The 19,096-nt window shown below is 37.7% G+C and overlaps 1 protein-coding gene across 1 annotated transcript in view; it reads right to left on the bottom strand.

Moving 5' to 3' along the window:
- Positions 1-19,096, bottom strand: part of TTC39B (tetratricopeptide repeat domain 39B) — a 42,076-nt gene that overhangs the window by 21,066 nt on the left and 1,914 nt on the right. Inside the window, exons 2-8 of the mRNA XM_012665054.1 lie at positions 16,022-16,092; positions 13,026-13,090; positions 4,755-4,860; positions 3,590-3,655; positions 1,920-2,028; positions 1,285-1,352; positions 1,136-1,195 (exon numbers count right to left, since the gene is read on the bottom strand). Of these exons, the coding sequence (XP_012520508.1) occupies positions 1,136-1,195; positions 1,285-1,352; positions 1,920-2,028; positions 3,590-3,655; positions 4,755-4,860; positions 13,026-13,090; positions 16,022-16,084 (537 nt within the window). The 5' untranslated portion in view covers positions 16,085-16,092. The remainder of the gene's footprint in view (positions 1-1,135; positions 1,196-1,284; positions 1,353-1,919; positions 2,029-3,589; positions 3,656-4,754; positions 4,861-13,025; positions 13,091-16,021; positions 16,093-19,096) is intronic.

Raw genomic sequence — 19,096 nt, forward strand, 5'->3', positions numbered from 1 at the left:
GGGGTAACACACATCTTAAACAAAGATACGGGCAATAGACAGACTGAGAGAAGATACCAATACCTATATAACTGGCAAAAGATTAGCCCCTTAGCATACAACAATTCTATAAAATCCTTTAAGAAAAAGACAATCGATGGGAAAATTAGCAAAGATATAAACAGGAAAATCAGAAAAATATACATATGAAGAAACTTTACATGGGCAATTATAAATTTAAAAATTAGATTCTCATTTTTAGTCAACACATTGGCAAAAATTAAAAGATGAATGATGTCCAGAGTTGGCAAAGAACACATCACAACTTTATGAGAGTTTAGGTTGGAACAACCTTAAGCAAGGAGGGCAAGTTGGCTGGATTTATCAAAATGCAAACATCTTTTGCCCAGAAATTCTAATACTCAGAATCTGTCTTCAAGAAATATACCTGTGCACAGAAATACACGTACGATGATGTTTACAATGGCATTGTTTATAGTGGCCAAATGTCTATGAACAGTGGACCACTCTCATGAGTATAGTATGTCCATCCCATAAAATGAAACCCAGCCATCAAAAGAATGTGGGAGATTTAGATATACTGACCTGGAAAAATATCCAAGATGTATTGTAAATAGAAAAAAACAAATTACACAAAAATACACATTTGAGCCCATTTGTGTGGAAGAAAACTGTTTGTGAATGTATTTATATGAATGGCTCCTCACTTTTCTACTTCTGACCCCAATGTTTCCTTCTTTGAGGGAACTGGTGAACAATTTCCTTTGATGAGGAGCTGCACGTAGCAGAGAGAGCTGCATCGTACACAGGGGCTGGATTCCAAAGCCCATGTGTAATGCAGAAACTGATAATACTCAAAAGTTTTTTGAAAATCCCTCAGATTGCTCACCTGGTATTTTGTATATTCTACCCGAATTGCCTCATGCACTTTATGTGTCAATGTAGACTATATTCAGTAATCTACGCTATAGAATGATATATAATAGAATGTATACACAAATTAAAATTTTGGCTCTTTAATTACATTATTTTTTCCTTTACCTTTGTCTAGTCCATATAGCTAAATTAAATGAGTATGTGGCACAACTCCACCATACAGACAACTCTCCCAAATCACTACTGCCAAATAAATTACCTCTTCAATATTCCCTTTTAGCAGCTCTATTCGGGCGTGATAAAACAGCATGAGTGAGCCCTGTGGAAAAGGAAGAAAACACACTGTTGAACGATCGGTGTTCGCTGATTAATTCTGGTTGAAACCTGCACTTGAACTACTAAGCGTACATTTGGAAACTGCTGTAGGAAGGGTGCGAGGAGGCTCTCTGCTTCCACCACATTCACTTCTCCTGTACCTAGGAATTGAACAGGAAAAGCTTCAGTTGTCATGAAACACGGTAGATATTTGTAACTAACTCTCCAAATTTCATTAACATACATAGCAAAGGCCTATTTATAGAAAAGATGAAAACTATTATTTTGTCATTTTTATGCCTGGGAAATAAAATAAAGACAAGTCTCATCTAAAACTTTAGTTTAAAAAAGTTCTAAGAAAGACTCATTAAGAACGGAGGTGGCTGTCTTAGATTTGAATTAGAATTTCTGGTTTTAATGGCAATATTAACTTATTTCACCCAAAAAATTTCACTGTCTTCAAAAAAGAAATCTAATATGACTATGATTAAATAGATCACTTTAATACACAAATTTTAGCTGAGAACACAAGAAAAATATTCAATGAAAGAAACCACCCTATTCCTTCTGCCAAACGTCACTATGACAAATGTCGTATTTTCCATCTTTATTCAAAGAAAAAAAAGGGGAAACAGATATGGACTACTAGCTCTGATTTTTCTAAAGTTTTACTTATGAAGATCAAAGATAATCAACTTTCAATGGAGCGTAATGTGATCAGACCTTACCGAGTATCAGGGAGATGTAAGTATGAAAAGCTAGGATGGTTAAGCAGCACAGTGGAGACCTCATGCTTTTCCCTGACGCACCTTCCCGTAACTGCAGGAGGCCCAACTCCTGTGGGAATTAAATGCATTTTAGAAGGAAAAGAACATGATTGGAAAATTATATTCAGAAACTTTAGAACACTAGTTCATACATCCCCACTATCCATGAAGGTAGAGTTTGGTTTTCAAGAGCTTAGAATAGTGGTAATGCCTAACTAGAAACGAACTTTACATTTTAAACTGGCGCAAATCCTTTTATACATGTGATTCTAGAGAGAGAAAAAGGCAGTGCTCCTTACATAGAAATGCTATATTTCTGATAGTAATATTAAATCATTAAAACATACTGAAGGTCTAAGTACAAGGCACCATGGTAGGTATGAACAAATACGGTCCTATGTCTTCGAAGGTCTTTCCATGAAATAGGGAAGACAGTGCATGAACACATGATCTTATTAGAATACAGTGAGTGCTGTAAGAAAGATAAAATAAATATTTCTGAAAGTCAGGAATACTTGAGCCTCACTGGAAGAGTATGAGGGAGAACTTTGTGGAATAGATGCCATTTATCTCAAACCTAGTAGATGGAAAGACTATCAAGAGAACATTATTTGGGAGGAGGCTGCTTGGGGGAAACATCCAAAACAGAGACCAGCAGAAGCACAGAAGCCGGGAAGCACAGGGCTGTGTGGGGAACAACCAATTGCGCAGTTTAGCAGGAGTACTGGCAAAGCGAAGGGTATGGACACTAAGGCTGGAAGCACTGGCTAGAATCAGACCATGGGGTCCTTGAAGCCATGTTATAGTTTAGGCTTTATTCAGGAAGCAATCTGGAGCCACTGAAGGAATAAGATAGAAGATGAATGGTTAAGGAGAGGGGTGATCATGAAATACGGAGTCAAAGCAGACAGAACATATCGTAACAGGATCACCATAAATACACAAGAGTTAATGAAGAATGTGGACAGCGAAATAGACCGAAAAAACTTACAGCTTGCTATACTTGTTCTCATATATTTCTCAAAACCTGCTCTCCTGACTGACAGAGACAGCTTTTGCGATGAGGCAACTCTTGTAACGCCATATTGAGTGTTACGATTAATAAATATTACATATTCATTATAAAACCACAGCCACATAGAAATTTCATGAATAACATGGAAAATAAATTTCCTCAGTTAGTTTTATAGCAAAACTTATGAAAACATATGGAAATCCAAAATACTGTAACTATGTTGGATCTATGCTATTTGATCTATTAGAATCACAAAATATTAGACATGGAAATATAGCCTAATTTCTTCATTTTACACAAGGCAACTCCGGGATTGCTGAAATGTTAACACGGTATATTTTAACACAAGAGTAATTAAGATCTAGTAAATTATTTTTAAAAATATAATTTTTAATCCCAGAATTTAGGTAACAAAGGTAAAAAATTTTAACTTTCAACAGAAAAATCATATCTAACTCCAAAAAATATGATCAAGGACAAATGGCTCTTTGTAGTCTTGCAAAAAATTGCCTATAATTATCATGCTAGCTATATGGACAGGCTGTATATTGCCTTTGTACTCAATAAATAATGTGTTATCTTCCCTGTCAAAATTAAGAGAAAATTAAATTTGTACCCTGTTTCCAGAAAATCCAATAAATTCTAGTAGTCTGATTATCCTTGCTGGTAAAAGGGACAGCATCTGTAAGAAAATAAAAAACACAAGTGCATTTACATGTTAGTGTATCTAACTGCAGACAAACATTAAATTCTAAACTACTTAATAGTTTTAATGCTTCAATAACATGAAAAATTAGAAACAAATTTCAATCACTAGCTATATCTCAATCATCACACACTGTAGCCATTACTTATGAGTTAATTTCACTTAGCTAAAAAAATGAAACTATAACAACAAAAAAAATTTTTTAAGCCTGGCCTTACTAGAATTCTCTAAATAATACCGCACCTTGTATGTGGAGCGATGAGGTGGTGAGAAGGCAACACCCAGTGCTCACTTCCAGACAGAACTTCTTTCAGCTTCCTTTCCCACAAAGCAAAAATCTACTGTACTTTGTGCGACATGCAGGTACCGCACGGACGTGGGCCGCTGTGACACTACAGACCCTTCCTGGGACATCCTTAAAGGACAGTGGTGATGGGAAATTCTCCCAGTAGGCAGAACCTTGGGCAGTGTGCCTGGTTACGAACTCTGCTTGGAAGGAGAAATGACCATATGTACATATGTGCAATTATATACTGATTCACGGGTTGTGCTCAACAATTTGGCTAGACGGTCAGGGGCTTGGAAGGAATGTGATTAAAAAATTAGTGACAAGGAGGGTTGGGGAAGAAGCATGTGGACAGATCTCTCTGAATGGGCAGAAAATGTGAATACATTTGTGTCCTTTGTGAATGCTCACCAACGGGTGACCTTGGCAAAGGAGGATTTTAATAACCAAGTGATGAAAGGATGACCTGTTCTGTGGATGTCAGTCAGACTCTTTCCCCAGCCACCTGATCACTGCCCAATAGGCTCATGAACAAAGTGGCCACAGTGGCACATACACTCATGCATGTGATTCTCTTGACCACTTCATTTTCTCACCAGTTCCAGTCAAATTTTAATAAAATTTCAAAATCTCTAAATAATACAGTGCAATTTGACAGATTTCTACTCAGACTCTTCATCTCCCCAGAAATCATCAAAAAAAAAAAAAAATCATTCCTCAAAGTTTATCGCTCCCTCACCTTAGGTTCTTCCACTAAAGGTTCTAGTTTCTATATAATTTTTTCCTTACCAAATTAAAGGCCCCAATGCCAAGCTTGACACCCCCTTCAAACTCATAGAAGAATTTCTGCTCAAGTTTGTTCTTCTCAATTTCATGCAAGATTGAAAGACATTCTCTGGATTAAAGAAAAAAAGGTATAGTATAAGCTTACCATAACTTTGAAAATAAATATTAAATCAAATTTCACACTTACACATTATAAAATAAATGTCATTAGCCAAAATACCACAGAATTTTTAAATGGATGATGCCAGGTTGAGTTTGCTATTAAGGATATGGGGTAAGAATCACCAAGGAAAAAGGAGACACCCACTTGTGCAGTGTTTAGCAGGACCTCTTTCTGGGCTTAAAGAGAGGGTTCATCCACCAACAAGCACGACCCAGGACCCACAGCCTACAGGCCTGCGATTTTACATCCTACAGGAGACCTCCCAGAAGTGCTTAGTTCCTCAGTTGCTGTGTACACTTCAGCAATCCGACCTTCCACCTAGGAGCTGAGAAGCTCCTGGCAAGAAGACCTGAATTTCACTGTGAATGCCATGGTCTCAAACAGATTAAATAAATTAGAGCTTGGGACAAGGAAAGACAGAGAAGAAAGCAAAGGCCATCACAACTGCCCCATGTGACCTCTGGTTTCTTCCTGCTCCATCCGTGCAAATCTTTCCAATTGCTCACTATAATTTCTTTTCTATGTATTTCTCTTTCCCATTCACGTCAACTTCAAAAGGTTAAGAAACATAAAACAATGACAAAGATATAAAATTGTTAATAACTGAGAATTGCTTATCAAAGTAACAAATACATATTGTTAAGGGAATAAGGAATAATGAGATACCACGTATCACCTGGTGTGATGCAAATAAAAAGCCGGCAACTTCGCTTATAATATATTCTAACCAAATACTTTTAACCTGAATCTAGCAAGCCTATAGACCTAACTCCCGTTTTAAAAAAAGGTTAAGACAAACCAATTTAGATGCCCAAAAACCTATGAGCATCCCCTGCTGTCATTTATAACCCATTTCCATTTGTACTTATTACGGTGTATTTTGCCATGATTAAATATGAATATTTGGTCAAGTAGATCAATCTCTTCTGATTTCTGACTTTATGTCATGATTAAAAAGGCCTTTGAAATTGACATCATGTACTCACGGATATCACTTCTATGGGATTCTTGCCATAGATTCATAATCTGAATTTAATCAAAAAGAAACACTACATAAATCTACCTTGATAGATGTTCCACAAAGTAACTGGCCAGTATTCTTTTGAAATGTCAACATCATGAAAGACAAAGAAACACTGATGAACTCTTCCAGATTAAAAGAGACTAAGGAGACACAACAACTAAATACAACATCCAGGATGTTGGGTTGGATGCTGGACCAGAAAAGGGACACTGATGAGACAGTTGGAAAAATTTGAGTAAGAGCCATATGTAGTTATTAATATTGTATCAGTGTTAGTTTCCTGATTTAATAATCACACTGTGGTTCTTCAGAAAGCAGGCGTTTGCGAATCAGAGTGAAGGATGCACAGAAATTCCTTGTAATGATTCTGAAATTATTTCTACGGGGATAAAATAAAAAATAAAAGGTTTAAAGGCTTTTATATTTTAGAATTATAAAAATACTTTCCTATGTTTCCTGCTAGAATTTGTAGAAAGTATTTTAATATTAAATTTATATGGAATTTATTTTTGTTTTAATGGTCTTTTTTTCCCCCAAAATGAACAATTTTCCCAAAAACATTTATTAAAGTACCTATCTTTCCCTAATGTTTTGAAAGGGACCTATGTATATATAGAAGTTTGATATATTTCAAATTCCCAGAAATGTTTGTGTGTGTACGCACGTTTGTAAGCACATGTGTGCGCACACACATGCTGTCTACTTTTAAACCCTGTGGTCCATTTTACTGATATATACAGGCATACCTTGTTTTATTAAACTTTGCTTTATTGCATTTTTCATATATTGTATTTTTTACAAATTAAAGGTTTGTGACAGCCCTGCATCAAGAAAGTCTATCAGCACGATGTTTCCAAGAGTACGTGCTCACTTCATGTCTCTGCCACATTTTGGTAATTCTCACAAAATTTCAAACTTTTTCATCATTATTTTATCTGTTATAGTGATCTGTATGTGATCAGCGATCTTCAATGTCACTATTGTAACTGTTTGGGGGCACCACAAACTATACCCATATAAGACAGCGAAATTAATTGATAAATGTTGTGTGTGTTCGGACTACTCCACTGATCGGCTATTCCCCCTCTCCCTCCCTCTCCTCTCTATCCTGAGAGGCATCAATATTGAAAATGGGCCAATTAATAACCCTATAACAGCCTCTAAGCGCTCAAATGAAGAGTGGCCCATCTCTCACTCTGAATCAAAAGCTGGAAATGATTAAGCTTAGTGAGGAAGACGTGTCAAAAGCAAGGACAGCCCAAAAGCTAGTCCTCTTGTGCCAAACAGTCAAGTTGGGAGTGAAAAAGAAAAGTTCTTACAGAAAATTAAAAATGCTACTGCAGTGAACATACAAAGGATAAGATAGTGAAATAGCCTTATTGTCGATACGGAGAAAGTTTGAGTGGTCTGTACAAAAGATCAAACCAGTCACAACATTCCCTTAAGCCAAAGCCTGATTCAGAGCAAGGCCCTAACTCTCTTCAGTTCTGTGAAGGCTGAGAGAGGTGAGGAAGCTGCAGAAGAAAAGTCTGAAGCTAGCAGAGGGTGGTTGATGAGGTTTCAGGTTAAAAATCATCTCCGGCCGGGCGCGGTGGCTCACGCCTGTAATCCTAGCACTCTGGGAGGCCGAGGCGAGGGGGATTGTTTGAGCTCAGGAGTTCGAGACCAGCCTGAGCAAGAGCAAGACCCTGTCTCTACTAAAAAAATAGAAAGAAATTAGCTGGACAACTTAAAATATATAGAAAAAATTAGCTGGGCATGGTGGCGCATGCCTGTAGTCCCAGCTACTTGGGAGGCTGAGGCAGGAGGTTGCCTGAGCCCAGGAGTTTGAGGGTGCTGTGAGCTAGGATGACACCATGGCACTCTAGCCTGGGCAACAGAATGAGATTCTGTCTCAAAAAAAAAAAAAAAAGTCATCTCTATAACATAAAAGCGCAAAGTGAAGCTGCAAGGACTTCTGTAGAAGCTGCAGCAAGTTATCCGGAAGATCTAGCTAAGATAATTGATGAAGATGGCTATGCTAAACAACAGATTTTCAATGCAGATACAACAGCCTTCTAGTAAAAGAAGATGCCATCTAGAACTTTCATAGCTAGAGAGAAGTCAACGTGTGGCTTCAAAGTACAGGATGATTCTCTTGTTAGGGGTAATGTAGCTGGTGACTTTAAGTTGAAGCCAATGCTCATTTACCATTCTGAAAATCATAGGGCCCTTAAGAATTATGCTAAATCTACTGTGCCAGTGTTCTATAAATGGAACGGCAAAGCCTGTATGAAAGCACATCTCTTTACAGCATCGTTTACATAATTTGAAGCCCAGTGTTAAGACCTACTGCTCAGAGAAAGAGATTCCATTGAAAATATTACTGCTCATTGACGATGTACGTGGTCACCTGAGACCTCTGATGAAGATGTAGGAGATTAATATTGTTTTCCCGCCTGCTAACACAACATCTATTCTGCAGCCCATAGATCACGAAGTAATTTTGACTTTCAAGTCTTATTAAAAAATATGTTTTGTAAGGCTATAGCTGCCATAGATAGTGACTTCTCTGTTGGATCTATGTAAAGAAAATCGAACCTTTTGGAAAAGATTCACCATTCTAGATGTCACTGAGAACATTCGTGATTCATGCAAGGAGGTAAAATTAGCAACATTAACAGAAGTTTGGAAGAAGTTGATTCCAACCCTCCTGGATGACTTTGAGGGGATGACTTCAGTGGAGGAAATCACTGCAGATGTGGTGAAAATAGCAAGAGACCTAGAATTAGAAGTGGAGCCTGAAGATGTGACTGAATTGCTGCAGTCTCACGACACAATTTGAACAGATGAGGAGTTGCTTCTTAGGGATGAAGAAGGAAAGTGGTTTCTTGAAATGGAAAACTACTAGTGGTGAAGGCGCTGTGAACACTGTAGAAATGACAACAAAGTGCTGTGGTGGTCAAGAACAGTTGAGACCACCACTGAACATAGCTAGCATAAGAAAGCATAGGTGAGAACTTGAGCACAAGACCAGCTGCCTTTCTAAAGGTCAGGATATGTCGTGAGGCAGGAGATGTTGAAAGCAACAGCTCACCCTAGGGCGGAAAGCCACCCTGGGACTGCTTAATGAAGTGTCCAGCTGGATGAAAGGCAGCCGTGACTTGTGGCTCACAGTTAATGAGTTTGTTTAATAGAAGGCTAGAAATAGCTTAGCCTAGATCAATAGCTTTGTAAAGAAAAATGTGTAACTAGAAGATACAAATCTTTGCTGGATTCTTTTAAGATCACATACATGATGTATGTCCTTCTTTATGGTCTAATGATTTCTTGCTTTTGATTGCTAACAGAATGGAAAACTTCCAGCACCTGCTTTTGTATACCTGCTTTAGCTTGATTGATGAGATTGTTTTGTTAAGAGAAATAAATACGAGTGAGGAGCTCAACTTGGGCCTCTTAGTCTGGAGAAGCCTTGAGTCCCCTGACCCCACTCTTTCTCTTCTATTGTCTCTTTTTTCTTATTCCTGCGCAACGCCCTGTCTTCGACCCTGTCGGCTGGGGAATCCCTGGCAACAAAGGATTCAGAATAGTACATAAACTTAGTTGATAAAGCAACAGCAAGGTTTGAGAGGATTGACTCCAATTTTGAAAGGCATTCTACTGTGGGTAAAATGCTATCAAACAGCATGGCACACTACAGGGAATTCTTTCATGAAAGGAAGAGTCAATCGATGCAGCAAACTTCTTTGTTGTCTTATTCTAATAAATTGGCCAGCCACGGTGGCTCATGCCTATAATCCCAGCACTTTGGAAGGCAAGGCAAAACGATGGCTTGATGCCAGGAGTTCCAGATCAGCCTGAGCAACACAGTGAGACCCCATCTCTACAAAAAATTTAAACACTAGCTAGGTGTGGTGCCACATGCTTGTAGTCCCAGCTATTCAAGAGGCTGAGGCAGGAGGATCGCTAGAGCCCAGGAGGTCAAGGATACAGTGAGTTATGATAGTGCCACTGCACCCCAGCCTAGGTGACAGAGTGAGATTGAGACCCTGTCTCAATTAGTCAATTAATCTACCCCAACCTTCAGCAACTACCACCCGGATGAATCAGCAGCCATCAACATAGAGGCAAGACCTTTAACCAGCAAAGAGATTATGGCTTGGTGAAGAATCAGATATTCATTGGCAATTTTTAGTAATAAAGTGTTTTTAAATTAAAGTATGTACATTGTTTTCTTAGACATAATGTCACTGCACATTTAATAGACTACAGTATTGTGTAAATATAACTTTTAAATGCACTGGAAAACCAAAAAATTTGAGTGACTCACTTTATTGAGATATTCACTTTATTGCAGTGGTCTGGAACAGAAGCCATAATATGAGGTATGCCTGTATGTCTTGGCCATTACAGGACTATTTTCATTCCTTTAGTTTTTTTAAGTTTTGAGGACTAGAACAGCAATTAACATTCAATTTAACATTCTTTTATATCTTCTAAACATATGTCAAAAAGAAATCTAAAAATAGTATGACAGGTGCCCAAAATCTACCAACCCCCTTCCAGGATTTTGAATGGAACACAATTTTATGAAATGATTTTAGGTAAAAGTACCCCTTAAAACATTAAATTTTGGTTCTTCTTCCAGTAATGGCAGTGTAGCTTATGTTAGATTAACCCTCCCACAAATAACAATTATAAACTCTGGAAAAAATATAAAATATGTATTTAAAGTATATTTGTAGATAGTAGAAAGCAAAGGAAAAAAAATAGAAGGAACCTGGAGAAGAATCAAACCTTTAAAGAAGGGAACAACTATTGTATAAACGTTACATTTACACAGCTATTCACCCCAAAGCATTCCCCAATCTATTCAATGTGGGGCACCTAGAACTCAAATGGAAAGTCACAGTCTTACTGGCTTCAAAAGCCAGAGTACAGAGGTCAAGACTGCGAGAGTCGCTGTCAGGTGATGGGAAAACGTCCACACATGGGAGAACCACACAGGAAGGGAACACCAAAATCTGTGTTAAAACTCCTCTCAAATGCTTGGCTGACCCATGAACTATGTGAACACTGGGGAAACTCCAAGGAAAAGCAGGAGCAAGACAGCAGAAAGAGTGAAACACAGATTTCAGATGCTGCTCACTACTGGAAAGTAAGAATTTGGAGTCTAAATCTAGTCAAATTAAATGCTTCCTGGAACAAAAATCAGCACTCTTCAGAGAAAGGATAAAACAATACAGACTCTCTATAATGTGTCAATATCTAGTGTACACTAAAAAATTATTGAATATGAGAAGAAATAGAGAAATATGACATACAGTCAAGAGAAAAAACAATCAGTAGGAACCAACTCCAAGATGACCCAGATGTTGGTATAATATCCAACCCGAAAAAAATTTTTTTTAATGAATAGCATCTTAGTGACTTATTGAACAAAATCAGGCAGACTAACACGTGTAACTGGAGTCTCAGAAAGAGAGAAGAGAGTAAGAATGGGGAAGAAAACAAATATTTGAAGAAATAATAACCATAAATTTCTCAAAACCACACTTAGACACATCAAAGTCAAATGGCTGAGACCCAAAGATGCAAAATAGTCAGGCTTCAAAAAAGGCAGAAGAAATGACACATTAGACATAAGGGAACAATTATGCAAATGACAACTGATTTCTGATCACGAATAATGGAGGCCTTAATAAAATGGAATGGTAGTTTCTCAAAGGCTGAAGGAAGAAACAACAACAACAAAAACCCTGTCAACTCAGAATACTATAGTTAGCAAAAATATCCTTGAAAATGAAGGCAAAAGTAAAGATATTTTGAGATAAATAAAACAGAGAATTTGTTGAAAGCTGACACACACTACAAGAAATGCTAAAGGAAGTTCTTCAGTCTGAAAGTAAACAGGAATGAATGAAGAATACCAAAAACGGTAAATATATGGGTAAAGGGAGAAGACTATAACATATGACTGTTCAAAGCAAAAAGTTTGGCACTGTATTGTAGGATTTATGATATATGTAAGTGTACTATACATCATAAGAATAGTAAAAAGGAAAACAGGTGATAAAACTATACTTTTGCAAAGTTCTTGTATTTTATGTGCAGTGCTACTATATTAACTTTAAGTTGACTGTGATGAGTTAAGGAGGATATTATAATCACTAGAGCAAACACTAGAAACAAGTAAAGAGATATAGCTAAGAAGACAATAAAGGATTACATCATTTTTTAAAAAATTTTACTAAAGCAAAAGAAGACAGCATAAGGGGCAGGGAACAGATGAGGCAAAGAGAAAAACCAAAATGGTAGTCACAAGTGCAAACATATCAATTGCCCAATTATGTGCATGTATAAGAAATGTAATTTAAATATAAAAACGAAGATAGGTTTAAAGTAAAAGAATATATACCATGCAAACACTAACTATAAAAAGCATGACTGACTATACTAATGAGACAAAATAGATTTCAAGACAAAGAATATTATCAGAGTTACATAAGGACATTTTATAATGATAAAACGGTTGGAAGACAGAGCAATTATAAATAACATATGAGCCTAACAACAAAGCTCCTAAATCTACAAGGCAAACGCTGACAGAACTAAAGTGAGAAATTGATGACTGTAGATTCAAAGTTGGAGATTTTAACACTCTGAGAAAATGACAGAACTAGACAAAATCAGTAAGGATATAGAAGATATGAACAACATTATGGGCCATCTTAATTGTACATTTCCATCCACTGCAGAAAGTTCTATTGGGTAGAGTTGCTCTAGAGTCTGAACCAAAGACATACTTGTTATTTTAAATTTATAAATCGCTCTTAGAAGAGAGAAACTAAGATTATCTAATCAGAAATTATATCAGAAAAAAAGATATGTCAGTAGTTTTCTTTTTAGGTATTTTGCTCTTAAAATTGTATTTAAACTTGAATCTGTTGTCCTATGGCACTGAATATATACTCAGCCAATAATGAAGTGTATTTCTACCAAAATCAAATAAAAAAACCTAGTCATACTTAGTTTATGAAAATCTTGAAGAACAAAGTAGTACATAGCACAAAATTACTTAAAAACCATATCTTACTTTTAAACTTACTTATATATTTGGTAACTTGTTCTAATTTTGAGTCCACCTTTGATGAAGTTGATCATATTTTCATCCTGAAAATAATTCAATTAAATAATTAGATCATTTACCGAAAAAATTTAAACTGTCCCCACAGTTGTACATTTCTGGGATTAGGAAAAAAGAAACCTATCCTTTGAGGACATAATTTTGAAATTAGCACATTCTTCTTGCTATACATGCAAGAAATGCGAAATTTTTTTGTAATTTTTCTTCCAAGTTAGAGGACAACAAAAACTATTTTAAAAATCTTTGCATTACTTTATATTACTAAGGAGGTAATCCTCACCAATTAGCGGCCATATGTAGCCCAAACCTACTATAATAAACATCAATATCTACCAAGCAATTCTCTCCTGGGTTCAACAAAATCCAAAATGGTTGACTTTAAGGATCTGCTCTAAGGCCAACTTTTCCAGCCCATCATACCCAGCAAACATAACTATGGTTCTTCTTTCACAGGGTACTTTAGCAGGTAAAGTCTAATTAACATTGTGAATTTCATTCATACACATTTTCAGACCAAAAATAACTGGTCTGGTTTTTAAAGTGGCTGTCACTAATATGCAATTTTGTTTTAGGGGGAAAAAAAACCACTTTATTTCTCTTTGTCTGATGGTCATTGACCATAAAATTGATGCAGTTGGCCTAGATGAATGGCATTTTCAGGGTCAGCATTCTAGGATTATAATCCTCTCAATAAATTATATCAAATAACTGCTTGAAGGAAGTTACTCTAATAATGGTGCTAGTGGAGACAGTCCCATGTTTCAAATTTCCAAGGAGAATGTTTTTCTAGTCCATTGATATCAGAAAGATGTTCTAGTATTTACTTCCTTTGTACTTAAGCATCCTTCTGAAGCAAAAGAAAAACTGAATTTAGTTTACTAATTTCATTAATTACTTAAATATTTCACATTCTAATTATAAGATTCAATAGATACAAAATTCACTATACAACTGAAATATTTATCTTATTCTAAGGAATCTTATGATTACACAAGATCCAATACTGAGCAAGAAAGAATTTCTTAAATTAGCTTAAAATCTGCCTCAGAAAAGAGTATTTCATTTCACGATTTATCAAACACTTACCAAAAGCCTATTTTGTCCCAGGCACCCAAATGCAAAAACAGACAAAGGCAATACAATGTGCTCAGGGATGAAGCCATGCACAGGGGAGGGGGAAGGAGGCATGCACAGGATGTCACGACAGCACGTTTCTGAAGACAACCAGAAACGCCTCCTGGAAGCACAGATGCTTAAAGCACAAAAATGGTTAAGAAGCAGCCAGGTGAACAGAAGCAAAGCAGATGTGAATTCTGTAAGCAAAGGAAGACTCAGGTGGAAAGGCAAGAAAGCATTAAAGATTATGGTGGGTTTGGTCATGTGAGTGTATGTAACTCAGCACTGCTGAAGAATCCATTGCAAAAAAGGGAATGACCAAGGAGTAAGACAACTACCTCCATCCATGCCACTCAAGTATGCAATATACCCCTGTTGGGGGCATCCGAAGACATCCGTAAGACGGGGAGTAGGGAATTTAGGGGGAGGCACCAGTTTCATTTGAACTCCACCCTGTTTGTGGCAGTCTGATACAGAATACCGCCATAGTTGATCAGAGCTACTAAATGCTAGAGTAGAGGAATGGCCGGGTCAGAGTCTCATTTTTGAGAGGGCACTCAATTGCAGAATAGAGAATGAACTGGAGGTGAAAGAAATTAGAGACAGTCACCAGGCTGCCATACAGTGACTACACGAGCACCCCTACTAGAATAATGATAGAATAGAAAGGAAGAGAGATGGAGCTGTGAAATCTATAAAAGGCAAAAGCGGCATGAATACGAAAGTAACTGGGTACGGGAGCATGAGGAAGAGGGAAAAATCATGGCTATCTCCCAGATGTTTAATTTCAAGTCCCCAAATATAAAATAAGCCTTCAAACCCCAGATTTGATTGCCAAATCCCCATTTGGAAAACATATCAGAAAACAATTTGGACCTCCGTGACTATCATGACAATGTTTACTGAGGCAGTAAGACCGTTGTTATCAACCAGCCTGTGTAATGGGTAGGGTTTTAGGAAACAGGGTCATGGACCACACTGATTCAATTTCACTAAACCAGATCCCAATCTAAGAGGTCAATCTGCAGAGAAAGAAAGAAGTAACTCCCAAAATAATTTAAAAGGTTCAGACTGAGGAAGATTTTCTATTTTATTGCTGAATTTCTTTCTGACTCCTTACAATCTCCACCCCACCACTCCAGCCCTGTAGCCATCACTACCACCCATGAGGCCACTATGTGAAAATCTATGTTTTTTAGAAGTTTTGGAAGATAGAGAAATAGGCAAGTGCTGACTGTAACAGTTCCTAAAGGTGATATTAAAATGCCACATAAGGATTCATTGTTTTGTTTAGTGACTTTTTAAAATCGCTCTTCCAAAAGAAGAAATAAAAGCAAGAAAAAGGCAAATGAGAATAGAAAAAAAGGGAAAAATAAAATCTGAAGTATACATGGAAAGTTTGGCTACCTATGCATGTGTAAGTGAACTTGGCTGAAGCAGATGGTGCAAGGAGGGAGTGGCCAGGATCAAGGATTCCACCTCTGCCTGGGCCACGCCCATGCAGATAAATCCTCTACCAGTAGCAAGCGCATAGAGGAATAATCTCAGTTTTCACACGGAAGCATCCAGAAATTAGGTGTGGCAGTTGCAAAGCAGTTTCTTTAAAGGACAGTGATTCCCAGCAGATTGAAATTCTAAATGGACTTTAGGTGCATTTAAGTAAGAATAAAGCTCTCTGGAGTCTTTTTAACAGCCAGCTTTTATCAGAATAACAAACAAACATCTTTCATTGTCATTCTAAGTCAAAAGAACTGAAGCACCAACATAGAATGAGCCACATTTTTCTATGCAGTACTGGCAGTCTTCCCAGCCAATACTAATTCTAAGCCAACCTTCATTACCTGCACAAACGTGAGTGCTGCTTTCTGCAGGAGACACTCGGCATAACAGATTTCGGCATGCATTTCCTCTATTAAAAACAAATAAAATTATATTAAGGAAAATCCCATGTCCACCATAATTGCTCTGAGATGTTCAGGAAAGACTGGTAGATAAATGAATCCAAGAGAGACACAAAAACCTAGGTTGCTTTTGTTCTTCCATAAAAGCAAAATGATAACCTCAATTCTTGGTCCTCCAGCAAGATTTTCCTGGAATATATACAATGTTTGGGGAAGTTATCTTTGGCCCATTCAAACATAACTGCAAAGAGTCAGGCACTTAGTATCAGAGACTCAAACTCAGCTCATAAGAGAAAACCAAAATTTAAAAGCACTTTTTTAAAAAAGGAAATCACTTATTTTTTAACTTAATAGTAACATGAAAGTTTAACACAGTTAGAAAGATTGAAAAGTAAATTTATGAATTCTAACTTCTAAAATACAAAGGTGTGATAATTATGACAACAACTAGACACATTATTAACCTAAAGAGAAAGCAGCAATTCTTCTAGGGTCCTGTGGAAAAGAATTGTCCTGCACGCCCAAGTTAGACTTCATCACGCATAGAAGGCTTGATATAAAGAGTTCGCACTAACCCAGTTCCAGGCTAATTTCATCATTTAGCTGTCTAGCACAAGAAAAACGCACCAGGGTTAGGTAAAGCTACATACATTGCAAGGACATAGGGAATGCCAGTGCCCCAAAACACATGTCCTCGCTTCATAAACAATCCATTATACTTGGACTGCGGAGTCAAATCTTTACATTTTGTATACATAAAGTCAGCAGATTCCTGCTTTTTTCATGGGATGCAAATTGGTATGGTATTTAAGTGAATGAGCCTGAAGTGTTTAATAGCCTAGGTTGGTGGAAAGGTTCTACCATGTGTTAGTTTAGTTATAGGACCTTGAGCATGCTACCCTACCTCTCTCTGCTGGTCTCCTCATCTATAAAGGCCACTAATAACATCTGTACTTCACAGTGGAAGGACTAAACAAGGCGCTGCGTGTAGAGCTTGCTATATAGAGTAAGCACTTGATAAATGCTAGCTACTTTCACTAAGATTATTGCCCTTGGCCATGTCAGTCCTTGGTAAAAGCTCAGAAAGCATTTTTATGTTGAATAAGTAGCTGGAAAATAGGCTATTTCTGTGTTATTGGGAATGCTATTGAATACAACTAGATAAGAACACTGCTTTCTTGTACTTACACACACAGACCCCACCCCCACCCTACACACATACAACCCACTGCTTCTCACGAATTGGTCCAAACTACTGCCACACTCATATTCCAAATGTTTAATTTACAAAGAAGCAACTCTGCAGCTAAGATCCCCTCCAGCACACAGATAGATGGGGTCAAACCCATGACAGCTGCAACCTGTGCGCATTCTAGCAGCATCCACGGTCAGGGTCTCGGTCCTTCGGAATGCTTCCCCTCCAAGTGTGCCTCTTGATTTTCTTGGTGTGTTCAGTGGGACACTAACTGGTAATATTTTTACATAGCCACCAGAATGTCTTCTTCCTAGGTAACTTTGTAACAAAGTGAGAATGTCCGGAATTATTAACTAGGAAAGTCTTGCTCGGAAGCATAGATTGCTGGCTTGGGGCAGGTGCAGAGGGGATGAGGTTGGTGGTGGTGGAGGACCAGCAGGAGGTAAGGCATGGAGCAAGGAAAGCCCAGAGCACCTACAGGGAAAGGCCAGGCTGTGTCAAGGAAGGAGAGGGCAATGAGGCTGGAAAGGCAAGTCGGGAATCACTTGTGGTCAGCCTTGAATGTCAGGTGAGTCTGGGCTTGGTTTAGTAAGCAACAGTGAGTCCTTGCAGAGATCTGGGCAGAAGGGTGGACAGATCAGGGTTAAGCTACAGATGGACAAATCTAAGAGCAGCAAAAGGATGTAACAAGAAGGCAGAGAGAAAAAGCAGGAGACTTTGAACTCTGTATTCCACAAATAAGTATTCTTCACAGTAAATCCCTTTCATATCCTAGGCACTGCAGTAAGTATCTGTTTTTAAAGGCAATTTAAAACCCAGTCAGGGCAATCCGCCAGGCACAAGAGAAAAGAGTTGGTGCATTTCACGTTAAACCCATGAAAAGTTTAATGAAATATACACACTCCTGCAGACAAGGAGACACTCAAGGATGTAAATGAAAATTACCAAGAGGAAAAACAAATCACACGCTGAAGCTACAATGTTTTGACATGCTCCCTCGAACACAAAGTCTGTTTGGTTTGCAGTGACAGCCAAACTCACTAGGAATGAAACACAACTTGATTTGTAAGTCTCATTCTTTCACCACGGTTGATTTACATTGTGCAATTTCTTAGTTCTCAGAATTAATCATTAGGTATTTATGAGTACGTACCTACCAGAATCAATTATAAATTCCTTAGTCCACTGAAGAAAATATCTTCATGATGCACTGAAATGCTAGCTAAGTACAGCCTTTAGATAAAAAAGTCTAAACAAACCTGTATTTTAGAATAGGCTAAAGTCACAAGCTAGTTTATTTGTTTGTTTGTTTGTTTAGAGACAGGGTCTTGCTTGGTCGCCTAGGCTAGAGTGCAGTGGTGTCATCATAGCTCACTGCAACCTCAAAACCCCTTAAAAGATCAGCCTCCCAAGGCTGCCTCAGCCTCCTGAGTAACTGGGACTACAGGCATTTACCACCACACCCAGCTAATTTTTTTCTATTTTTTGTAGAGATGGGGGTCTCACTGTTCCTCAGGCTGGTCTTGAACTCCGGGCCTCAAGCAATCCTCCCGCCTTGGCCTCCCATAAGTTCTAGGATTACAGGCATGAGCCGCCACGTCTGGCTTATTTTTTAATAATTAGTAAAAAGTAATTTTCTACCTTTTTCCAGATTTCCTAAAGTACCATTAACTAAAGATATTATAAAAAGAAAACAATATCATCTATTTGCAATACAACTAACACAGAAATAATTCAACATTTCACTCATCCAGATAAGATACATTTTGTGCCCTTTTCTACTCACCTACAGGAGAATATGTGCGTTACAGTGGAAGAGT

The sequence above is a fragment of the Propithecus coquereli genome, unplaced genomic scaffold (genome assembly GCF_000956105.1).
Source record: "Propithecus coquereli isolate 6110/MARCELLA unplaced genomic scaffold, Pcoq_1.0 Scaffold95, whole genome shotgun sequence".
Taxonomy (NCBI): Eukaryota; Metazoa; Chordata; class Mammalia; order Primates; family Indriidae; genus Propithecus; species Propithecus coquereli.